The sequence below is a fragment of the Stegostoma tigrinum genome, chromosome 14, assembly GCF_030684315.1.
Source record: "Stegostoma tigrinum isolate sSteTig4 chromosome 14, sSteTig4.hap1, whole genome shotgun sequence".
NCBI lineage: Eukaryota > Metazoa > Chordata > Chondrichthyes > Orectolobiformes > Stegostomatidae > Stegostoma > Stegostoma tigrinum.
The window spans coordinates 41,279,419-41,305,816 of NC_081367.1; the positions used below are offsets into that span (position 1 = coordinate 41,279,419).

Here is a 26,398-nt window from a genome sequence, read left to right on the forward strand (position 1 = left end):
CCTTACGTAAAGGCATTACATTAGCCACCCTCCAGGTCTTCGGCACCTCACTCATGCTTATAAATGACACAAATATCTCTGCTAGGGGCCACGCAATTTCTTCCTTAACTTCCCATTAGTTTCTGGGATACACTTGATCAGGTCCTGGAGATTTATCCACTTTTGTGTTTTAAGACCTCCAGCATCATCTCTTCTGTAATGTGCACTGTTTTCAAGATATCAGTGTATATTTCCCCGAGTTCCCTAGCCTCTGTGTCTTTCTCACAGTGAAAACTGATATGAAATATTTGCTTAGTATCTCCTGTGATTCCACACATAGAGAACCTCACTGATCTATAAGGGGCCCTATTCTCTTCCTAGTTGTTCTTTCGCTTTAATGTACTAATAGAATCTCTTTGGATTATCCTTAACCTTATCTGCCAAGGCTATCCTCTTTTAGCCCTTTTGAATTCCCTCTTAAGAATGCCCGTACACCCCTTATACACTTCAAGAGCTTCACTTCATTCCAGTTGTCTATACTTGACATATGCCTTCTCCTTATTCTTGACCATCCATTGTTCCCGACTCTTAACCAACTTTATCCTTCACTCTAACAGGAACGTAATGCCTCTGAACTCTTGTGATCTCATTTTTGAAAACCTCCTATTTGCCTCTTGTCTTTTTACCTGTTAACAGACTACTTTTGAAAGTTCCGGTCTCATACTGTCAAAATTTGGCTTACTCCAATTAAGAACTTTCACTTTTATTAAAGGCCTATCTTTTTCCATAACTATTTTAAACTTCATAGAATTATGATCAGGGTCCCAAAGTGTTCTTCCACTGACACCAGTTCTGAGGAAGGATCACCTGACCTGAAACATTTAACTCTGATTTTTCTTCACAGATGTTGCCAGACCTGTTGAGCTTTTCCAGCAACTTGTGTTTTCATTCCTGATTTACAGCATTCACAATTCTTGCGTTATTTCACTTCAGTCGCTTGCCCTGCCTTATTTCCCAAGAGAAGGTTGAGTTTTGCTCCTTCTCTAGGAGGTACATTTATATATTGAAAAAGAAAATTTTCCTGAACACATACAATAAATTCCTCATCATCCAATCCTTGACACTATTGCAGTCCCAATCTTGTTTTAATTTATTTCTTCTAGTTTTAATTTATAACTTTTTGGGAACTGGAGAGAAACAAAAGCAAATTGAAGACTGAAGGCCTATAGACGAAAATCCTGGAAAAGTTATTTCTCTCTCATTTCAAAAATTCAACCAAACGATCAGTTGACCCTCAAGAAAACTTGAGGCCTGTGCCTCTATTTACAAAATATTTTGAAGATCAAATGAAGCCATCAGTGATTCTCTTAAAAGACAAAGTTGTGGCTAACTACTGCAGAATCCATTAATTCTTGCTAATGTAATTTAAGGTTGTATAATTAAGATGAGGCCAGAGCTGTCTGATTTTCTTTCAAGCATAGAACTGATAGTTCCATGAATTTGGAGTTCTTATTGCATTATGCCAGACAGCATGTCTCATTTTGTAGAATTTTTGCATATATCAGCATCTGTTCCCTCAACAAGCATAATTGTTACAGAAATGTGTGCCTTTGTTTTCTCAGTTTGAACCACCGCAATCTTGTCGCCTTTCTTCTCCAAACAGAGAATTTTGAGGTTGCATCTTTCCATTTCTGTCTCGACATTGGAATTGCTCCACATCCTATTCATGCCGTTAGTCTTGCACCTTTGAGTTGCCAGCTACGGTAATATGATTAGGGAAAAGAATACATGAAGTAGTTTGCTATTGCCTTTCTCATGTGGCTAAAGCAAATATTAGAGAATCTTCTCTTCCTGAAATATCCACTGCCCATAAGATAATGTCTTGGTAGATATTTGAAGATCTGAAATGGCGCTAGGTTAATTACAACTTCATAATAAAATCAAAATACTGCTTGCTGAAAATATGTTACAAATAGAATACTAGAGAAATTTTGCTGATCTCACAGCGTCTATGGAGATAGAAACAGAGTTAATGTTTCAAGTCTGGTTTGATTCTGCAGAAAGGAAAGGTGTTGGGAAAATAGATTCTTTGTTATTTGTTTAACAGAGTCTGAAGCAGAACAACTGTGGAGATGGTATAGTCACCATAGTCCCAGAGGACCATAACCTGTTCAGTCACTACAGAGAAGGGACTGTTGATAGTTTAACTTGAGAGTTACCAAGCCTCGGGCGAGTGGCGAGGTCCAGCAGCCAGGATCTTCATGGTACCTTTGTCGGTACAGGAATTGAGCCCATACTTTTGGCATCATTCTGCCATCTAGCCAACTGAGCTAAATAACCATCATACAGATGGTATAGAGGCTCAAGGCAAGATGCAAAGTGGTTAATTTTAGAAAATAAATAAATGTGAGACAAGGATAGATTAAAGGTGTGACAGGGAGAGATTTGCAAAATGAACAAGACACACACAACATGACTGTGGGGGAGACGGAATGTAAGAAAAGTGGAAAACAGTCATAATGCGGTCTCTGAAGTTATTGAATTTAATATTGAGCATTTAGTGTGCCGAAGACGAAAATCAGTTTTTGTTCGCTGAGTTTGTGTTATGCTTTGTTGAAACACTACTGCGCGTTTGCTTTTGGTCATACTAATGTAAAGGACACTGTATTGTGAGCAGTGAATGCAGAAACCTGAAAGAAGTACAAGTGAAATGCTTCAGATGTATTTGAGGCTGTCAGTGAGGAGGGATCTGGGATGAATGGGCAGGTGTTACACCTTCTGTGATTGTATGGACCGGTACCACTTGGGGGTGATGAAGGAGTGGACCACGGTGTCATGGAGGAAATGGCTCCTTTGGGATACTGACAGAGGAGGGGAAGATGGGCCTGGTGATGGTGGAAAAGGTAGACGATGATCCTTTGAATGCAGAGACTAGTGTGTGGAAAGTAAGGACAAATGATACCCTGTTATTATCCTAGAGAAGAAAGGAAGGGATGAGAGCTGAAGTGCAGAAAGTGGGTCAGACATGATCTAAGGCTCTGCTAAAGGAAGCCATGTTGGAGGCAGACTGGTGAAAGGTGGCATCCTCGGAACAGATGCATAGGAGGCAGAGAAACTGTGCGAATGCAATCAAAGCAGTGTGTGAGATGTAGTTAAGGTAACTGGGAGTTGGTGGCTTGTAACAGATATTAGTGGAGAGGCTATCCCTAGAAATGGAAGCATCGAAGTGAAGGAAGGAAGTGAAGAGAAAGAGAGAGACCAGATGAAGGAAGGAGAAAGATGGAAATTGGAAGCAGAACCGATTAATTTTTCTAATTCCACTTGAGAGTAGGAAGCATCCCTGAGACATTAGATCAGTGTATCTGAGAAAGAGTTGTGGATAGAAGCCCCAAGTGGTAGTAGAACAATGAATGGCTGTACCTGTGATTTGGAGAAAATGAGTTGAATTAAAACAGAAGTTGTTCATAGTAAGAACAAGGTCAGCCAGATGAGGGAGTGTGGTGATGAACGGAGTCTGTACCGCCCTCTCCGCGAAAGAAGCGGAGAACCATCAGACTGGACTGATAAGGGATCAATGTGTGGTGAGTACGTACATGCACAGGAAGTGGCTAGGTCCAGAAAACTGGCAATTATGAATGGGCATTGAGTGTCAGAAGACTCATAAGTGTACATGGAAGGAAGCTGTAAAAATGGGGAAATGCAGTCAAGATTTGAAGAAATCAGTTTAACAGGGTGAAATGATTACTCCCACGTCAAGTATAGATATCAAAACTGTATGTGCAAATGCTGTTACGAGTCATACTGAAGTTATGATAAAGGGTCAGTTGGTGGATGTAGGGAGATTTGCAGCTAACAAGGCCGGAGTGCCCAGCACAGCGGAGAATCTACACCTAATGGATAGAATTAGTGAAAGTTTACAGACTGAAAATTATTGTAAAATAATGACAGTTGTGAAGAATGGAAGAAATAATGTTGAGTAAACAGTGAAAGATAAATGATCAACAACTGCAATAAGTATCACAGTTTAAATGTGTAGGAGGTATCTTGCCTGAAGATGGTTACTGCTGGATGTGAGTTTGCTCGCCGAGCTGGAAGGTTAGTTTTCAGACGTTTGGTCACCATTCTAGGTAACATCATCAGTGAGCCTCCGATGAAGCGCTGGTTTTATGTCCCGCTTTCTAGCCACAAAACGACATGACCCACCATCACTAGTATCCTTACATACAGATGAGGAAGGACACCACTTTGATTGGGACAACACATCCATCCTAGGACAAGCCAAACAAAGACACGCACGAGAATTCCTAGAAGCACGGCGTTCTGACCGGAACTGACCGGAACTCCATCAACAAACACATTGGACTCCAAATCAATCTACCATCCTCTGAGAAAAAGAACAGGAAATTACATCACCAATGTAGGAAATGACATCACCAATCCAAGGAAACCTAAACAGATAAATAGAAAGCGGAACATAACACCAGCGCTTCATTGGAGGCTCACTGATGATGTTACCTAGAATGGTGACGAAACATCTGGGAACAAACCGGCAAGCTCAGTGAACTAGCTTACATCTCGAACACAATAAAGACCTACTCTCTTCTGGACCGAGAGGAGGAGAGTGCTATCTTGGAGGTGAAAGGAGGACGTCGGGTTGGCTGTGCACCCTTGCAACCAGTGGATCTTAATGCTGGCTTCGGCCTAACGCTGGTTCAGGGGAGCAGCCAACCTGCAACGATGGCTGCGGCAAGTGCTCGTGCCCCAGGTCAGGGAGTCTGGAACACCATCCGTGTTTTTGTAAAGAAGATGGATGAAGGTGCACCTGTGGACCGCACCTTCTTCGTGAAGAGGGTCCTGTTGGACTGTTGTGGGTTCGCTGCTGCGGACATTTACTGCCTGCAGGATTTCCCCGGAGGAGGTTTTTACGACGTGACCTTCAGGAGTGCCAAGCTTTGCGAGCGCTTCCTGGAGGCTTTCAAGGAGAAAGGAGGTGAGGGCCTCCTCTCTGTATTGACCGCTGTCCCACTGTTTGTGATGCCAGCGCAGAGGAGCCGTATGGTGACTGTACATATGTACAACCTGCATGTGCCAGCAGTTGATGTCCTGACCTTCCTCGGAAGGTCTGTGAAGGTGGAAGGGGACCTAACTGACATTGTGGACCCCTTTGGCATCTGGACGAGTAAGAGGCAGGTCAAGGTGACGCTGAGGATGGGCGCAGACGGGAATGTCGCACACCCACCGTCCAGCTTTGCGATCGGCGGGAGCAGGGGCTACCTGACCTATGCAGGGCAACCTAAAATCTGCCATGCCTGTGGTAGGTCAGGTCACATGGCGGCCGACTGCAAAGCCACCATCTGCAGGAACTGCAGGGAGGAGGGACACCTGGCAAAGGATTGCCCACAAGAGAAAAGCTACAACCTTTGCGGGGAAGCGAGCCACTTCTGTAGGGCATGCCCGCGGCGGGGTACCACCTACGCCCAGGTCGCTGGCAGGGGAAATGCGGGGCCAGTCCCCCCGGAGGAGAGGAAGGCACCAGGACCCAGCAAGGATCCCACTAATGTGCAGGAGGGCCAGGCCGTGCAGGAGGGCCCAGCCCTGCAGGATAGGCCCGAGGCCAGCAAAGCACCCCTGCAGGCTCCGATCCCCCCTCGACAACCCGGAGCCAATGGAGGCGGCGACAGGCGACCCAGGGGAGTGGACAACAGTCCGGAAAGCGAGGAGGAAGGTGCGTCGACGGGCCCAGGAACCGCAACCATCAGGCGGGAAAAGGCAGCTACAGGGGGGCTATAAGAGCTCCTCTGACGAGGAGGATTCGGAGAGGGCCCACCCGAAGCAGAAGTTAAAGGTCTCGAGGGGGAAGGAAAGCGGCACCCCACTTCCAGGTGACGGGAGGCGTCCTGAGGCCCACTCCGACACCCAGTCAAGTGCCGCTGGAGCACTGGAGGGCCCCCCGGAATTTCCAGGCGGCAAGGAGGAAACAGCGCGTCCCCAGCCTGACCCAGAGCCGGACCCTCCTGCCTCCGAACCCCTGACGGAGGGATGCCACCCGGAAGGCAGCACGGACGGTTTCCTGAGCCCGGAGAGCGTCCAGCAGTTAGCCCGGGCAATGGGCATGAAGGGACAGATGGAGGGGCTGGACCTTGGACTTGGGGAGGGTACTGCGGTCACTGCCCACAATGGGGGTACGAGTTGCGAGCATTAATGTGCGCAGCGTCAAGTCAACCGCGAGATGTGTGTCCACGTTGGCCTACCTGACCATCATCAAGGCGGACCTCCTGTTTCTGCAGGAGTGCGGGATACCGCACCTCGGCAGGTACGGGAAATGGTCTGGCTCCTGGACCTGTGGGCCTTCGATCTGGTCGGGGGGTAACGACTGTCGCTCCTCGGGCCTGGCTATTCTGCTGCGGGGGCGCGACTTCACCATCTCTCAAGTTCAGGAGGTGGTGGTGGGGGGCGCCTCCTAGTGGCTGACATCACCTGTGGGAACGCTCCCCTGAGGCTGATCAACGTGTACACCCCAGCGGTACAGAGTGAGCGGTTGGCCGTCCTGCAGCGGCTTCCACCCCTGCTGGCTACGTCCAGGCCGGTCATCCTAGGCGGAGACTTCAACTGCTTCATCGATGCAGATGGAAGATCCGGCATGGGGACAGCGGGTGGGTGCAGTCAACTGGACGTCACGTCCAGATTCCTGATGGGCACGGTGAAGGACGCCAAGCCGCTCGACGTCTTCAGCACCCTTGCAGACGGAGCGCAGCGGAGGTACACCTGGTCGCGGCCAGACGGGTCTATCCGCTCAAGGATAGACTTCCTGTTTGTGTCACGGACGTTCTCGGTCAGGTCCACCGGCGTCAAGCCGGTGTTCTTCTCTGACCACTGCCTCCTGCTGGCTGACTGTCACTTACAGGACAACCAGCTGGCCGGCAAGGGGACGTGGAAGCTCAACACGACTCAGTTGACCCCAGAGAACGTCGAGGAGCTTAAGAGGGAGTACGCCGGTTGGAGAACCGTGAAACCCCTCTTCGAGTCTCCAGGCGACTGGTGGGAGACGGTGAAGGAGAACATCAAGAGGTTCTTTGTCCTCAAGGGTGTTCAGAAGGCAAAAGAGAGGCTGGGAAAGCTGTTGCGACTCCAGAAAAGGGTGCAGAACCTGCTCCTTCTGCAGTTGATGGGGGTCGATGTCACGGACGACCTCCGCGAGGTGAGGGGCCAGCAAGCCTCGCTCTTCGCCACGGAGGCCTCCAGGATAATCTTCCGGTCCAGGGTCCGCTCCGTGGAGCAGGACGAGACGTGCTCGCGTTTCTTCTTTCAGAAGGTGCACAAAGAGAGCTCTGTGCTTAGCCGGCTGAAGGAGGACGACGGCTCGGTGACGTCGTCTCGGCCCGACATTTTGAGGATCAGCAGATCCTTCTATGCCGGACTGTACGACACGAAGCCCACGGACAGCACGGCCTCCGAGTCGTTCCTGTCATCTATCACGGAGGTCTTAGACGACGGCACGAGGGAGTGGCTGGACTGGCCGATATCCCTGGACGAGCTGGCCAGAGTCCTCAAGTCCTTGCAGACGAATATGACTCCCGGAAGCGACAGCTTACTGGTCGAGCTGTTTTCCGCTCTGTGGGGCCTGGTCGGCCAGGACCTGCTGGAGGCGTACGTTAGTGCGCTTCGGGCAGGGGAAATGTGCAAGTCCATGAGGAAGGGCATTATCACCCTCATTTACAGGAGGAAGGGGGAGAGGGAAGAAATTAAGAATTGGCGTCCCATTTCACTTTTGAACGTGGACTACAAAATCCTGGCCAAGGTCATTGCCAACCGGGTCAGGTCTGTCCTGGAGTCAGTGATTCACCCTGACCAAACCTGTGCTGTGCCGGTCAGGAAGATCGCTGAGAGCCTCGCGCTCATCAGGGATACGATCGCCTACGTACAGGACAGGCGGGTGGACACCTGCCTCGTCAGCCTGGACCAGGAGAAGGCCTTCGACAGGGTCTCTCATGCTTACATGAGGGATGTCCTCTCCAAATTAGGGTTCGGGGAGGGCATCTGCAATTGGATCCGGCTGCTCTGCGCCAACATCGTTAGCGCAGTCTCGATCAACGGGTGGGAATCAGTCAGTTTTCCTGTTAGATCTGGAGTCAGGCAGGGCTGCCCACTCTCTCCTGCCTTGTTCGTGTGTTGTGTGGAGCCCTTCGCCGCCTCCATCAGGAAGGACGTGAGCCTGAAGGGCGTGACTATCCCAGGCAGCGGAGGCCTTCAGGTCAAGACCTCCCTGTACATGGACGATGTCGCCGTCTTCTGCACCGATCGTCGGTCGGTGAGTAGACTATTGGACATCTGCGGCCAGTTTGAACTGGCCTCGGGTGCCAAAGTCAATAGGGGTAAGAGCGAGGTCATGTTCTTCGGGAACTGGGACGACCACTCCTTCATCCCCTTCACCGTCAGGACAGACTACCCGAAGGTGCTGGGTGTTTGGTTTGGTGGAGCTGGGGCATGCACTAAGACTTGGGAGGAGCGTATCGCCAAATTGAAGCAGAAGCTGGGCAGGTGGACGCTCCGGTCCCTCTCCATCGCGGGTAAGAACCTGGTTGTCAGGTGCGAGGGGCTTTCGGTACTGTTGTATGTGGCGCAGGCCTGGCCTATTCCCTGGACCTGCGCCGCTGCGGTCATCCGGGCCATCTTCCACTTCATTTGGGGGTCGAGGATGGACCGGGTCCGCAGAGACACCATGTACAAAGACCTGGGAAATGGGGGAAAGGGCGTACCGAACACCACCCTCGCCCTGACGGCTACCTTTGTGTGCGGCAGCATCAAGCTGTGCGTAGATCCTCAGTACGCAAACACCAAGTTTCACTACTTACTGAGGTTCTACCTGTCCCCGGTGTTGCGAAGGATGGTCCTGGCCTCGTTGCCGCGGAACGCTCCGAGTAGTTGGACCGTTCCGTACCACCTGTCCTTCGTGGAGAAATTTTTGAAAGGAAACACCTTTGACCACAAGGCCGTCAGGCAGTGGTCAGCACGTAGTATCCTCGGGATCCTTCGGGAAAAGGAGAGGGTGGATCCCGTCGTGTGGTTCCCCACGCAGACTGCCAAAGTCGTTTGGCAGAATGCCTCATCACCAGAACTTTCAAACAAGCACAAGGACATTGCTTGGCTGGCGGTGAGAGGGGCTCTGCCAGTGAGATTCTTTATGCATGCCCGGAATCTCTGCACCACCGCACGCTGCCCTCGAGGTGGCTGCGGGGGGGACGAGACTGTCGATCACCTCCTTCTGGAGTGTGCCTATGCGCAGGAGGTCTGGAGGGGGATGCAGTGGTATTTGTCGAGCCAACTCACGTCCAGAACCTCAACCTGAGCTACAAATCTCAAAACTCGCTAGCACCTATGGTTACTGCTAGAAAAACAATGGCAAAGAATGCCGTCTCCAAACATAAAGAACTCATTAACACAAGAATGAGTAGAGTTCTTGGGAAAAGAATACTCAAGACAGTGATGTGGAATATCTTGTTTAAAGTTTTTGAGAAGATTTGTAGCTTGGATCATGGATGAAGTTGCAGGTTTGCTCGCTGAGCCAGTGTGTTTGATTATATTTTGTCACTGTGCTTGGTAACGTTGTCAGTGAGCCTCTGGTGAAGCGTTGGCGTTCTGTCCCTCTTGTTATTTTCAGCCTCGGTTTGCTGGGGTGGTTGATATTACTTTGGGTTCTGTTTTTCAGTGGTTTATGTATAGGTTCTGGTTCAGTGTGTTTGTTGGCGGAGTTCCAGTTGGAATCCCAGTCGAATTTGTGTCCTCCTTTGTCCGTGTGTAATGAAATCAGTGAGAATTGATCATGTCTCTTGGTGGCTGGTTAGTGTTTGTGTATCCTTATTGTCAGTTTTCTTCCAATTTGTAATGTTTCTCACAGTCTTTGCATGGTATTTTATATTTGCATAGGTTTTCTTGGTTGTATGTATGGGATCCCTTATGTTCATCAGTCGCTGTCGCAAGGTGGTTGTTGGTTTGTGGGCTACCCTTATACCTTGGGGTCTGAGTAGTCATGTGATAATCTCTGATGCACAGTAGGTTGACTGCTGTGTCCTGCCGTGTTGTGGTGTCGTCTTATTGTGGTCTGTCATTGGGGGTAATGACAGATTGTGCTTTGGAGTATCCCCTCTGTAAAAGTGCTCCTGTTCTGCTTTGTGCTGTTGCTGGTTGTTGCAGTGTATTGTGGCTCACTTGAATAATGTTCTGATGCAGCTCCGTTTATGGTTGATGGGGTGGTTGCTGGTGTAAATAAGTATCTGGTCCATATGTGTGATCTTTCTGTATACGCTTGCCAACAGTTCCCTGTTGTTCTTGCATTCCACAATTATGTCCAGGAAGGATAGTCAGTTGTTGCTTCCTCTTTTGTGAAATTTATTCCTGTGTGGAGGAGTTTAGGTGTCAGTGGGTTTCTTCTAGTCTTGTACATTTGATAATCACAAAGGTGTCATCTACAAAGAGTTTGGGTTGGATATTTGCGGGGGCACTGTCTGTTCTAATCTTTGCATTACCATTTCTGCTGTCAGTCCTGAAATTGGTATTCTGCTGATTTGTTTGTACAAATGGTTGTTGAAGGTGAAGTGGGTTGTGAGGCACAGATTAAACAGTTTCAGGGTGCAGTTGATGTTGTTACTGTCGTGAGGTGTCTGCCTTCCTGATTCATCCAGCAGTTTGGCAGTTGTCTCATTGGCTAGGTCGATGTTTATGGATATAAATAGTGCTGTTACATCGAATGATACCATTATCTCATCCTCTTCTCTTCTGGTATCCTTGATGTTGAGGGATTTTTGGGAGGAATGGATGGAGTGAGTAGTGTCGTCAACTCGATATTTCAGTTTCTGTTGTAGTTCTTTGGCAGGTCTATGTGTTGACATGCCTGGTAGTGAGACAATGGGGGGACCCCTGATGTATACCTTGGGGAGTCCATAGAAGCGGGTGTCTTGGATCCCTCTGGTTTTACCTTTTGGTGGTCTGTCTTGCTGATGTTTCCTGAGCTGTGAGATTTCTTCAGGGTTGATGTAGTTTGTTCCCTAACTGTGGTGTTGGGGCTACCATCATCTGTTGGTATCTGCTAGTTGTGCATTGAGAAAGCCAACATATTGAGCTCTGTAAAGGATAACTGTCATGCGTCCTTTGTCCGCCGTTGGGATTACGATGTTTCTGTCTGCCTTGAGTCTTTCCAGGGCTTCCTTCTGCTCTGTTGAATGTGTTCCACTTCCCTTTTCTGCTCAGTGTTGGGATTATTGTCTGTCTGATGATCTGTTGTATTTCCTGTGTGAGTCCGTTGCTCTTCACCGTCAATTCTGGTGCATCCAGGAAGTCAGTATTTTTTTGGCATCTCTGTGTCTGTAAGCGGTTGGCCCGTATTTTTGTGTTGTCCGTGTCGACGTTGTGAGGGAGTTTGGATAATTGTCTTGTACGGCTGTTCTTATCTTTGTTCTGGTGATGGCTTATTCCAGTGTTATTGTCCATTCTTGGTTGGTTGTGTTGGAGTACAAAGCTTTTTGATGTGCAGTTTCCTGCTCTCATTTGTGGAGGCGATTGTGGCCATCGTTGATCATAACCCTTATCATTCTGCAGCTGTTCCGCGTGTCGGTGGATTGTTGATAGGTGGTTTATCTTTAAGCTTTGTGGTAGTACCTGTTTTCTGAGGCATTCATGCAGGAAGTATGTCTCACAGGTCTCAGTACACTTGGACAGAAAAGGACATGAATTCGATTGGGACAACATATCCATAATAGCGCTAGCCAAACACAGACATGCCAGGGAATTCCTGGAGGCCTGGCATTCCAACCGGAACTCTGTCAACAAATACAATAATGAACCAGACCCAATATACAAACTACTTAAAAACAGAACTGGAAGTAATACCAACCACCCCAGCAAACCCAGGCATATAAATAACAGGTAGGACAGACCACCAGCGCTTCACTGGAAGCAGAGTGGCGACGTTACTTAGCAGGGTAACATAATGTTTGCAATCGAACACATCAGCTTGGTGGGTAAGTCTGGAATATTTTGTTGTATGGAACTGAAAAACTGCTTAGTCAAAAATTTAAAAATTGTTGAAAGTGATTCAGGAGAAGGATGGAATGGATCAATCAGAAAGAGCACAATATCAATGAAGAGGTTCTCAGGATGATGGAGGATAAAAGATCGTAAGTGACTATCACCAGCAGATGTTAACAAGGTTGGTTTGGCCACAACCTGAGGCTTGAGAACTGCGTGAAGGAAGATTAGTGGGATATAAACCGAGAGTGAGAAAGAGAATGCTGATGGCAAATAACTAGAAATTGAAAATTGCAGGGTAAAGAGGAAAATGCAAGTCCAACAGGTAAAAACTGAAGTTGCAACTGGAAGAGCTCAGCAGGTCAGGCAGCATCTGTGAGGAGAAATCAGAGTTAGTGTTTCGGGTCGGGTGACCCTTCCTCAGAGTTTTTCTGGCAACTTCTGTTTTTAGAACATAGAACAGTACAGCACAGAACAGGCCCTTCAGCCCACAATGTTGTGCCGACCATGGATCCTCATGTATGCACCGTCAAATTTCTGTGACCATATACATGTCCAGCAGTCTCTTAAATGACCCCAATGACCTTGCTTCCACAACTGCTGCTGGCAACGCATTCCATGCTCTCACAACTCTCTGCATAAAGAACCTGCCTCTGACATCCCATCTATACTTTCCACCAACCAGCTTAAAACTATGACCCCTCGTGCTAGCCATTTCTGCCCTGGGAAATAGTCTCTGGCTATCAACTCTATCTATGCCTCTCATTATCTTGTATACCTCAATTAGGTCCCCTCTCCTCCTCCTTTCTCCTTTTTGTTTCTGATTTACAGCTTCCACAGTTCTTTTGGTTTTTACACAATTAAGAAGTATGAATAAATGAGCCGAAGACCTGCCTTTAGGCAAATCACTGCTACAAAGGCATATTTAATGATGGCATACTCTGATCGATTGAGGAGTGGTCAGATGGCCCTCCTATTTCCCTGGACTTTCCCTACCTGCAGCATGGTTTTTGAAAAGGATTTCCTTGTCAATTCAATGAGTGTTCAACTCTTCGTGTACTGTTACTGTAAGAAGCAGACAGGTTTCCTTGAGCTTTTTTGAAGAGACTGGTATGTATTTACTTATCGAGGTGTAATTAATAATAATGCTCCAACTTTCACACGTACACATCTAAAGTTCTCCCACTCATCAGTAAGTCACCATGTGGAAGGACAGTATGGGAGATAGTTTAAAATTCAGCAAACTTTAAAGTCATAAAATTCTTGTAGTTTGTTGACTTGAGTGGAGCCAGGCTGAACTCAGTGTTGTTCTGGTTTCAGTGTTGAAGCAGTTAAAAATGTAAGCAGATAATTTATTTGTTGCTCTGAAGGCAACAGCTACTAGTTATGTTCTTTAAAAATCTCTCTGTGAAATATGTGAATAGTTGATCAGCAGATAGGTGAAGAAAGAGAGGGACCGGGACCCACACAGGCATCTTTCTCCGAGAGCATCTTTTATGCTTCTGTTTCCCTCCTGGAGTTTAAACATAACAAGAGCTGTCTGAATTCTCTCCAACTGACCGCATGTCTAATGCATACATTCTGGTTGTCTAGTTTTGACTTGATTAGATTGTGATTGGAGTTGGTTCCTTTTTCAGCAAGCGTTAATTTTCTGACTTGTTTACTTCTAATGCGTAGTCCTTACTCAAATAATTGAGTGTTCTGTGAATGGATTAGGAGATGATGCCATTCCAACTTCAACGTACTTGGCTGTGCTGTGGGTGGCTCTATGTAATAGCCTTGGAATTTACCCTGTACAGTAATGCAAACATTCAGCTATCTTAGAAGCTGCAATTTCAAGTCCCTGGAATGCTGCTTCCGTCTTTTACTAAAAAAAATCTATTGAGTGGTTTGCAGCTAGTAACTTGGTACTCATTTTTAAATAATGTCATGCTTTGTACAATAGAATGTTGTACATTTTAGTGAGCTGATTAACTGCACAGAAAACTATCATTTAAATTTTGAACAGTTATTTTAACTGTACAGCATTCAAATATTACTGGCAAAAGCACTCTTATTGGTGAAAGTACCACGGAGAATGCAACAGATAATGATTGACTGTTAACTACCAGCTTGATTGGTCATCTTATTGTCTTGTGAAATGGGGCAGCAAATGGATCTGACTTGTTTTCAGGTGAAACAGGCTTAGTGCATGTCAATTAATATGTACAGCATCCAGTACACACAAGTCCACTTACCAGACCATCAGTGCTCTTGTCTGACACAATATAAATGATTTTTCCCATTATTGGAATTCATACGAATTATCCTGATGAGTACAATTCAAAACCTTTGACAGAATTTTTTTCAGCAATGTTCAATGAAGTTTCTAAGTCATCAACTCCATGTAGAGTTCCTGTTGCCCCATATTCACTGCAACCTTTCTCCCCATAGGGCCATGTTCTATTTCTTTTAGTCAAGAGAGTTGAAGATAGATTGACCTAGAGCTCCAAATAGATCTATATTACTCGAGTATAATCCGCTGAAAGTTTGCAGTTCACCATGATAGGCACTGATGAGCTTTCAGCCACTAGGCCATCCGGAGACTCAGTCCACTGTGCTAAAATAAAATATAAATGCTGTGGATTATTCAAGTATTTGTTCAACAGATTTGCTCCTCATTCTGAACTTGTGCTTTTGGGTTGCTTATTTTTAAATTGCCTTAGAACCAAAGAAACCTTATTTATCCCCCTTAATGTGGCTTCTCTGGTCTCTTCCATTAACAATTTTGCCGTTCTATATCTGCAACTTCAAACAGGAAAAATATCACAACAATTTAAATTAAACCATTTTACACACAAAATTATATACTTCACACATTTGATGTCCATTCACAATGTTAGCAGTTGTAACTTGTTCAGCTTGTGCTTTCATGGTTAAATTGGTATTTGCTTATGATGCCCATGCAAACCTTGGCTACAGCACTGTGTATTATTTCAGGTAATGAAGATGGCGCTCTACAGCTTTGTTTTATTTAAATAACTAGGTGATCCTCTGCCCACTTCAATTTAACTTCTGTTCTTCTCCCACTTAAGGTTGTTCATTGAGCGAGGGCAGTGCGGAGCATTACAGTGAGAGGAAGAGTGAGTTGCGTTAGCAATGGCAAAGTGCTTCTGGTGACAGCTATCAGTGTTGTGTTGTGTTCTGGTTGGATGATGGGGAAAGCAGGACTGACCCAATTAGTTTTAATTTCCTGATGTATTCCATTGCTCAGTTTTACCCTAGCCATTACCTGGTTCACAAATGATGTCCATTCTCTGTTTGAAGCTATCATTGATGTTAGGATTTAAACTGACTTCTCATTCATAGTAAAATACTGAATGTGGCAACTTCCAGACTACTAGATAAGTAACAGAAGCGTATTTGCTATTGTATTTTACATTTATTTATTAAGCTTGATATATGTTTGGTGGTATATGTGACCAATTTTAAGTTTCTTTACATTTCACAATATTAAAGGACAGGGATGCTGAAAGCACATCAAGTGACGACTAAGAACCTGAGCCTAGCAGTCTCAGACTGTTTCTGGAAAATGGTGCGCGAGTCTGTGGAACAGCAGGCTGATGCATTTAAAGGTAAATATGCATTAATGTCACATTCTGGTTTTTAATCAAATTCGTAACAAAACAGGACTACAGTTTGAATGTTTATTCTGAGCATTTGAAGTTGAAAATATCTTAGGTTTGTTCTGTTTTCTGAGTGGTTTATTTGCAGTTGTAACACGAAAGGGGAGTTATCAACTTCTTTTGTAGTTGAAATATTCTGGTGAAATTGGTCAATTAACCAGAAATTGAAGAATTACTTGTTTTCTTTTTCTGCGTTCAGATTTTAGGTGGTAAAGTGAAAGTTTATAAACTAAGATGATTTTTATTGAACTGTTGGAAACAGTGACTTTTACTGTTGTTATGTTGTGGAAAAGAAGAATCCAGATTTACTGATCGAAATCTTTCTCATTACATTACTGTTACAACTTGAGCATAATCCCATTTCTAATAAGCAGAAGGAAGATCTGTGTTTGCCTTTTGCTTTGTGTAGCCTACCCTGGCCATGCTAGCTGTCTGTGAAAGCAACTCACCTATTTCCCATGGCCTGCTTTTTCCCTTTTGCCTCTCAAATGAGCAATATTCATATAATTTTCCAAATATTTTCTAAAAGCCACAATTGAATCTACCTTCACCATACTCTCACTTTTATGGGCTGGATTAGTTGAGCCACCAAAGTTGATCACAGATTTATTTTTCTATGTGGAAATAAACTAAAGAGGCAAGAATGCATTCAGCTATACTCTTCCAGTAACACAACACATTACTGAGTTGAAAGAAGCTGTTGGTCATTCTGCGATGTCATGTATCTTGGTGTAGCTATGACCACATTTACAAGCTCCAATGTAAACCTCTACTGTTTTATAATGTACATAACCACCTTGCGGGGGATGGGGTTGGTTTAATTGTATCCAAGCTTGGAGATTTATGAGAAACTCTGAAATATATTGAATGCACAACAAAAGGTTGCAATAGGGAATTGATTTGTCAGGGCCCTGTTATTATCATAATGACAAGAAAATAGCTGAAGCATTTTTATTTAATACTGTGAATAAAATAATTCCCTAAATTGTTGCCGATGGTTTGATATCCAAAAATGATTTCCTGTTCTTCTGTGTGCTGAGAAAAGCCAAAACAGAATGCATGCATATATGCTACGCCCTACCCTTTTCACTTGGCATCCTATTCTCCCTTTCTTAACTGGCACCCTATTATTACACTTGCCTTATGCGTTTACCGTTTGACAAAGTGGCTGTGAAGACCTTTAAATTTCAGAATATGCCATTTGGCTTCTGTGAAAACAGAGTGTGAATTACCTTCCTCTGACAGTTCTGTGTTATGAGAAAACTGCACAGAAGTACGTCTGCAAGTTGGAGGGAGACCTGAGTGGAATCTCCTGTTAGAAATGTAGGGCTCCCTAGGTAAAAAAGGAAGGCTGGAGAGGCAATCTGTATGAGATAGATACTCTTTGGAACATCTTTCCCAACATCTGTCCTAATAGATTTCAAGAATATGATAAGGATGTGTAAAATGATATAAATTTTTGAGTACATTATTTAAGGTGATGATTGAAAGATATGGTGACTAAGTCTGCAGTTTTGGCCAGTTGTAATGTGTCATTCATCTTAGCTGCTTAAAGTCTAAAGAATACCAGTGCTTTGTGGATAAAATGACTTGAAGTTGGCACCAAGGAATTTCATGATATGCCAGAAAGTGAAGTTAGGCCAAAGAAATTTGGTATCATATTATATGATACTGCACAATCAGCCCTGAGTAATGTAAAGCAATGAAACGTGTCAGAAAGAGGGCTTTATCTTTTACCTTTGGGATACATCTGTTTGCTGATCATTTCTGTACTTGGAGTTTTGTCTCACAATCAAGCCTTGGTCAGAATTCAATAGGATATATAAGTTCAGCAGAAGTTAAGCACCTTGTGCACAATGAGAAATGAAACCTCCTGCAAATTCAATAACTTTTGATGTGACAGATCCCAGGTGGACTTGCTTTTTAGTGGTCAGTATTTTTGTGATAAGTTAATGGTTGTTTTGCAGTGTGTTCTTCTATAATAGAATTTGTCAGTATCAAGTCACTGCAATGAGCTATGATTTAAGAGTAATTAAATATCATAGGCTTTCTGAGGGGCAGCTCTACTTGGCAACAAAATGTTTTATGTGACTTTTATACAAAATAATATAGTAATTCATGCCATGTGTCATACATGCTTTGTGGATCGTGAAGGACTTTGAAGTAAAGAAATTATTGTGGCTAACTGTAATCCCCTCTCACTACACAGCAAGATTTCACCAGCGATCAGATGTGAATCCCGAATTCATCTGTTTTTCACCATGTTGATTGGAGTTATATTGGTTGAGGCAAGAGGAAGGCCTACTGTTCTTTAAGTGCGTTATTGAATCTTCTGTTGTTCACCATTGGTTTTACTGTACCTTTAGCCTTTGCAATTCACTTTCTGTCCTGTCCTGGTGTGACAACGTAGCTATCTGCTTAAGTCTTGGACTGAATTCACGTATTTAACTCTGACTCAGAAGCTAAGAATGCTGCCAACTGAGCTCAACTGAAATATTTATAATGACCCACTATTTGTAACAATCCAGATTGATCTTTTAGTTTGCTGAAAAGAAATTCAGAGTTGATAATCTTTTGTTGAGAATGTTTATACTGTGCTCTTGAGAGGACTGTTACAGAATTGCAACTATTGGACTCTTGTTTTATTTTTTGAAGAGCTATTTGTGCAATGTTTATTTTTGGAATAGTATCACAGCAGTGACAATTATGAACATCTCGGGAGAAAGCGCAAAAATAGCATGTTAAAGTAAGAATGCAGCCTTCCATGAATTATTGACTTTTTGGATCACAATAAATGATTGTAGTCACCAGATTTTAGAGAGCTATCAGATAAAAGTTCAAATACGTAGAATATTGCAGATAATTGTTTTGACACTCTTGTCATTTTGGAACATTTCCAGTATAATAAGCATTCAGCCAAAGTGAGGATACAGAAGACCAGTGACCATTTTAGATTTAGCATGGCAAGTGCCACTAGGGGACGCAACCTTCTTTCTCTCGATTATCAATTTTTGGGTCCTACTAATTAAGATGTATATTAAAGTAATAGTGTTAGACTGACTACACAGGTGTACTTCACTGTTCAGATAATTTCATTGCATATAACTTAGGGTTTGAATATGCATTGCAATTAATTTCTTTTATTTTTCTTTTTTTAGCTACTCGATTCAACCTTGAAACCGAATGGAAGAACAACTATCCTCAGCTGAGGGAACTAGACAGGGTAATTTTAATTCTCAGTGAATCACAGTGGGTATTTGTGATTTCACTATTATTTCTAACTTGATTTTTTTTAATCTTAGAATGAACTGTACGAAAAAGCGAAGAATGAAATTCTGGACGAAGTGATCAGCTTAAGTCAGGTTACTCCCAAACACTGGTAATGCTATTTTGCTTTTTAAGGAAATGCAATTCAACTGGAATGTTGATAATTAAAGTAAAGATAAATAATTTTACATTACAACTGTCAGTATCAGATTGTTACCTGTGTAAAGTAATGCTCAGTAAAGATATCTTGCTGACTGCATTGCTATGGGTTGTAGTAAAGCCAGCAACAAAACTTCACTCTCCAAGAAGCCAATCCTTTAATGTTACAAGAGAGAGTACAGAAACATTTTAAAATTAAACTGTTAGAAATAAGGTCTATCATGGTCCTGGGTTGGAAGTCTCAACACTGTTCATATATATTCAAGAATCCAATTCTGATTTGGGCAAAATTTCCTGGGTGGCCTTCCAGCTGCCTGCCTCCCACCTATCTACAGTTCAGGCATACCACCAATTAGCAGCCACATTTAGGGTCTCAATCCCTGGTCTCAGATCAGAGGCTGGTAGGAGGTATTCAGAGGCCCAGGGAATCCTGGTAGATCACTCACCTCAGGATGGGATTAATGTGTACGGGGTGAGGATTTCTCCCTCAAGTTCCCTTGGCACATGAGGTGCTCAACCTTCCACGGTCTACTCCCAGAAACCACGCCCATTCCATCAAGACCTCTGATCTGTCTTGCCATGACCCTCAGCCCTAGCCTCCTCTTCTGACTGTGCGACCCACTGTATTCTCCTGCTCCTGAACCCCAGGAATTAAATCTGAAGGCTGTTTGCTGTCCCAGTTCCTGCTGTTGCTGCCCTGCCACTGCTGGGACTACAGAACGTAGGTCATTCAGACTAGCCATCTCCATTCTGATGTGACAATTTCTCCTGACTATGTGCTGCAAGTTCTGACTCTGGCAAATTACGACTCCTCGGAAGGATTCCCTGCCAACTCTTCGGCTTGCAAAGCATGCATATTCTGTGTTTTACTGCTTCTTCTGCACCAGAGCTTTTCTAGAACCCCTTCGAATACATAAAAATCTAGAAACATTTCTCCGTTATCAGTGTGACAAAGGCCAGCAGAGAAATTGCCTTCTGAAAACTTTTACTTTCGGAAGAAATAGCCAAACTTGCTATGGTGTATTCAGATGCTGTCTCACAATCAGTTATGGAATTATATATGTGAACCAAACTTTTGCAAGCAAATTAGGCTTAATATCCTTTCATAACTTACAAAATTTGGGGAGAGGAACACGAGACTGAAATTGTTTTCCTTTTTTCATCTTGTAATTGGTTGTATTCTTCTGTACCTTAAAAACTGCACCTTGCAAGCAGAGGGAAATATTCCCCACAAACTTCAACGTGTGTTAAGCTTAACTTTTTGAGGATCACCATTGGTGCAAACATATAATATTTCCATTCATCATCATCTTTGGACCTTCTTTGGACTTAAACAGCTTTTTTATACTTTACATGGTTCAGCTGGTAGCACATCTATGATAAACCATAACACACTTTATCCTTCACGTTCTTAACTAGCTTAATTTTCATATACTGACAAAAACGTTGTCCGAAATGTTGTTAAAGAATAATTTGCTTGACCTGTTGTTTTGCCTTCTTTTATGGAAGGTGCTGTATTCAATCTTTCCTTCTCCCCATAACCCTACAAAGTTAAATTACAATGCCTGTATTCATGTTGTACTTTATCATGTTTGTTTTCAAATACAATGTCTCAAAGTACGTCATACACTGATGACTTCTAACATCCCTTTCTTGTGCCAGTGGTCAGCTAATTCACTTGATTTATTGTCTGTGGGAAGAATTGTGGCTAGTATCTTGAAGAACTCCTTGTTCTTTAAGTAATGTAGTTATATCTAGATATCCATCTCATTGGGAGATTTAACATTAATTAGAAAATCAGTATTTCTGGTGAACCAATTTCTTGACTGTGGTGCAGCTGTGTCAACTTAGATTAGCTCAGTGCAGGTGTGGTGTTTCTAATCTAAGTGTGTCTAACTGATTACTCCAGAATTTTGTTGGTGCATTAATTGAAGTCCATTTGAAGAGGCATTAAATTTTTGGTATTTATTGGATTTGAAGCATTTTACTGATCCACTTAAATGAGAGAGACTACAGAAAGCACAGCAATGGAGTGACAGGGTGGTTCAGTGGTTAGCACAGCTGTCCCTCAGTGTCAGGGACCCAAGTTCAGTTCCACCCTCAGTAACTGTGTGGTGTTTGCACATTCTCCCTGTGTCTGTGTGGATTTCCTCTGGGTGCTGTGTTTCTTCCCACAGTCTGAAGATATGCAGATCAGCTTAGCCTTGCTAAATTGCCTATAGTTTCCAGGGATGTGCCGGCTAGGTGAGCTACAGGAGTAGGGTGGGGTGTGGGTCTGAGTGTGATACTGTTCGGAGGGTCATTGTGAAAACAGGGAACTCTTGCTAAAACTATTACATGGTATGACTCAGACCACATCCAGAATACTATGAAACATTTTGGTTTCATTATCTAAGGAAAGACGTGATGGCATTGGAGGCAATCCACTAAAGGTTCACATTGCAGATTTTGGGTTTGGGGGCATTTTCTTGCAAGTAGAAGTTAAGTACATTGGGCTGGTTCCCATTGGAGTTTAGGATAATGTGTGGAAACCTTATTGAAACATATAGAAATTCTTTCTGGGGCTTGACTGGGTAGATGAGAATAAGTTATTTCCCATTGTGAGAGACTCTAGGATCAGAAGGCATAATCTCAGAGTAGGGGTTTACCATTTGGAACAGTGATGAGAAATTTTTTCTCTGAGGGTTGTCAGTTTGAGGAATTTATTCACTAGAGGTAGCTGCAGAGGCAAGGTCAAGTGTATTCAATGCTGAAATAGACATATTATTAAAATAGTAAGGGAATCAAGGGTTATGAAGTTAAGACTGGAAAGTGGAATTCAGAATTATCAGATTTATCATGATCTCTTGGAATTGCAGAGCAGACTCAATGAACTGTGTACACTATTTCTGCTTCTGAGTCTTATGGTCTATGAATCTTGAGGCGAATGTTTTATTTCCTAACTAAAGTTAGTCATATAATCAGCAAGTGAATTGGTAGAGGATGTTTGACTTCTTGAAAAAAGTAGCACATACTGCATCCACTGTACCCGGTGTGGCTTCCTCTACATTGGGGAAACCAAGCGGAGGCTTGGGGACCGCTTTGCAGAACACCTCAGCTCGGTTCGCAATAAACAACTGCACCTCCCAGTCGCGAACCATTTCCACTCCCCCTCCCATTCTTTAGATGACATGTCCATCATGGGCCTCCTGCAGTGCCACAATGATGCCACCCGGAGGTTGCAGGAACAGCAACTCATATTCCGCTTGGGAACCCTGCAGCCCAATGGTATCAATGTGGACTTCACCAGCTTCAAAATCTCCCCTTCCCCCACCGCATCCCAAAACCAGCCCAGTTCGTCCCCTCCCCCCACTGCACCACACAACCAGCCCAGCTCTTCCCCTCCACCCACTGCATCCCAAAACCAGTCCAACCTGTCTCTGCCTCCCTAACCTGTTCTTCCTCTCACCCATCCCTTCCTCCCACCCCAAGCCGCACCTCCATCTCCTACCCACTAACCTCATCCCACCTCCTTGACCTGTCCGTCTTCCCTGGACTGACCTATCCCCTCCCTACCTCCCCACCTATACTCTCCTCTCCACCTATCTTCTTTTCTCTCCATCTTCGGTCCGCCTCCCCCTCTCTCCCTATTTATTCCAGAACCCTCACCCCATCCCCCTCTCTGACGAAGGGTCCAGGCCCGAAACATCAGCTTTTGTGCTCCTGAGATGCTGCTGGGCCTGCTGCTGTGTTCATCCAGCCTCACATTTTATTGTCTAGCATATCATTGCAGTTTGTTTCTGAAATGTAATATTTTTTGTACTTAAATGAATTGTCCAATAATTTCAGTTAAGCAGAATAAAGAATGCAGTGACTTGAGAATTTACCGCTTAAAATGTAAATTATTTTGTTTTAAGCAACTTTGAATTAAGAGTTGTGTTTAGATGTGATTGTACTTCAATATGAGCAAGCATTTTAATTTAAACCATTCTAGGTAGACTGTGGAAAAATTTCTTTTTTCATTATTTGTACTATTAAGTACCAGAAGATTGCATCAGAAGGCATAACTCGATATGAGCAAACTGGTTCTCTTGTTTAATGAAAGATTACCCCATTTTAGTGTTTCTTCTGAAATCTTTCCTTTCTGTATTGCCTTTTGAAATTTTGAAAGGTTATGTAATCCAACATATCTTTCTTTATTAGAACCAGTTTGCAGCTTCTCCAAAAACTACTGCAAAGTAGTTCATCTTTAGTTCTGTAAATCTAGTCTCTAACATTGAGTTGAAGGGTTAAATACTAGCTTAATTCTTAATGGTCATATTGATTAATTGTATGGAGTGAAATATTTTGGGTAGCTTGCAAAGGATTTAAATCTGTCCCTTAAGAAAGTACTTGGTTGCTTTGGGAATCTGTGATAAATTAATAACTTTCAAAGAATGAGAAGGAAATTGATCAGTGTTGCTGAATCAATTTGATGATGAATTATACAATGCTTGTTATTGTGTTTGCTATCTTGTTAGTATGTTCACTAACTGGCGAGTGTTCGTGTTGGTATGAATCGAATGCACTGGTGTTTTACCCATGGGACTTAAATTATTAAAAAAAAATCAATATTGGGCCTGTCAGTGGCAAGCATTAGCTTTTAGCATTTGTAACTAGTTCAGATGCATGTAGAAACAGCTGATGGTGATTGTGTACTGTGGTCAAAGGAAATACGAGAAAATAAATTGTAAAGATATTTTAACATGAAACATTACCATATTATAATCTTTTTTATATGAATAAATGATTCTCCAAATTAATCATCTTAAATTGAAAAATGCTATATTTTGTTCAGCAGATGTTCAAATAATCATTTCTTGTCCAGATAAAATGTGGCAATGAACCCAGTTTTACCTGCTGTTCTGCTTAATGGTTGACATCCTTCCATCATTGGAAGATGATAGAATGCTGCCGTAGTACTTTGGTGAGGTCAGATGAGATTATCTACTGCCCTTTTGACAGCTGAGCAAGGTGACTTTGGAAAAGCGAAGTCTATCGCACATGAAGCTGTTCTTTGATGCTACTGATATCTTGTTTGCAGTCAGTTTCGAAGCCTTTGAAACAAAATGTCGTGGTGGTGGCAAACACCCATTCATAGCTGCTGTTGCTATTTTCATTGAGCATTAACAAGAGTTTCCCCACTTTTCATGATTGATATTGACAGCATCTTTGAATGGGAGCAATAGGTGCACTGCATGTCTCCTGGTAAGGCCTACCTGCCTGTACAACATCTTGGTGATGCAGCTACTGTACTTTCTGTGCAAGTGTAGAAGTCAGTGACACCACCTTTTATTTGATTAATGCTAGTGTGCTTAGCATCTTTACCTTAGAAAGGACTGCTTTATTGATGATTTTGTCTTTCCACCTGATGCCAAAGATACTTTGTAAAAGGCACTGGAGATGGAAATTATTGAACCTTTGTTATTTTGGAGGTCGAAGTTAACCAGGTTTTGCTGCCGTACAGCATTGTGCTGAGGAGAAGGGCGTTGAGGATTAGCTTATTGGTCCTGTCAGACAGCTGTGTTTTGTTCCGAAATCTTTCCTTTCTGTAATGCCTTGAACCAAGAGTTAAAAGTTAACTAAAGTTGGTAACTATCTTTGTAATAATTTTATTGACGCATAACCAGTTTTTTGGGAAATGTTAGACTGATAAATAATTGATGGATTACAATCTAATGATTCAAAGAGGCAGTTTAGTATGATGGCATTGGTGGAAGAACCTGACATCAAAAATGTGAACACATTGTAACTGGATGCATTGATTTAAAATATGCAGCACTTGTAAAGTTTTTAAAAAAGGGTTCCACTTGGTGTGTTTGTTATGTGTTTACATTAACCACACATCATGAAATTAAACAAAGAAGTGGCATAGTGTTGCTATGATTATGTACAAGAATCATGGTTAATTTCCTTTTATCTTTTTCCAAGTGTTAACATCTGCAATATAATCAGTATTTTTGGTTGGCTTGTGCAAATATTATATGAGGCATCTCCTATAATAGAGAAAAAATTGAGTTCCTGGATTTGGATCATCTTAGGAGGATTCCATGTACTGTTCTTTCCACATAATTATGCTCATATTGCAGTTACTTAAAATGTCCTGCTAATTTTGTTGGGGCACCAACTTCATGGTTGATGCTTTTGTGGATGCATCTGTTTTCTGTACTGATTCAAAATTTGTTTATGGTGGTTTTGAGAATGGAGATAATCTTAAACAGTGCTTATGTACAATTTAGTTGAGCAATCTGCTTTAAGACATTCCGGAGGTAAAATAAGGAACTAATCGTCTGTTAGAAGAAGTTCAATTTCTTAATTTTTTTGACTTCGTTTTGAAACATGGGTACATTTTTCACTTTGTTCTTGTACGTAATTTGTGAATGAACTGTAAGTTTCCCCTGATCTTGCTCATTGCTAGGTGATTTTTTTTTAATTCCACCTAGTGATAGATTGAGAAGAAAGCTTTCACTAATTTGCTTCACAGGGCAGCTGTATCGACACTTGAAGGGAATTGATTGGCTGGGTAGCTGGTTTAGGACGAAGAGTGACATGAATAACGTGGGTTCAGTTTCCACACCAGCTGTGTTTACCACGAAGGTGCTGCCTTCTCAACCCTGTCCCCTTGCCTGAGGCATGGTGACCCTCAGGTTAAACTCACTGCTAGTTATCTCTTTCTGTCTCTCTGAGAGAACAGCCCTGTGATCTGCTGAGATTATGGAGTTTGCCTACCGAGAGTCAATGCCTACAAGTATTTTGACAGCTGATGTAGTAAAATTGAATAAGAAATTTTGACGTATAAAATTGCGTGTATTAGTAAAAGTGTGACCAAATATTGTGACAACATAAAGCAAGGTTTGTGTGCAGGGAATGCAAGGTTTTCAATAGATTCATAGTACACATATGCTATAGATCGGCCGATATTTTAGCTTTAATCTGCTGTGTTGTAAAATTATGTTTTAATTTGCTTTTTAGGGAAGAGATTCTACAACGGAAACTATGGGAACGAGTCTCTACACATGTGCTAGAGAACATTTACCTTCCTGCTGCTCAATCAGAGAATTCAGGCACATTCAATACTACAGTAGACATCAAACTCAAACAATGGACTGACAAACAACTGCCTCACAAAGCAGTAGAGGTTCGAATCAGTTGGAAAGTTTGCGGTCGGTCTTATTGCACTTTCCTATCTATTAAGTTGACATTGGTTGCTTTGGTGAAACTGAAACATGACAACAAATAATATACCTTGAGAGCTGAATGAAATACTTCTGGAAATAATTTATCCTTTT

At 43.2% G+C, this 26,398-nt stretch overlaps 1 protein-coding gene across 8 annotated transcripts in view; it reads left to right on the plus strand.

Moving 5' to 3' along the window:
* opa1 (OPA1 mitochondrial dynamin like GTPase) overlaps positions 1-26,398 on the plus strand; it is a 128,173-nt gene that overhangs the window by 46,787 nt on the left and 54,988 nt on the right. For all 8 annotated transcript variants that reach the window (XM_048542006.2, XM_048542005.2, XM_059651099.1 and 5 more), the window contains 4 exons: positions 15,499-15,614; positions 18,824-18,888; positions 18,968-19,044; positions 26,082-26,247. In XM_048542006.2, the coding sequence (XP_048397963.1) occupies positions 15,499-15,614; positions 18,824-18,888; positions 18,968-19,044; positions 26,082-26,247 (424 nt within the window). The remainder of the gene's footprint in view (positions 1-15,498; positions 15,615-18,823; positions 18,889-18,967; positions 19,045-26,081; positions 26,248-26,398) is intronic.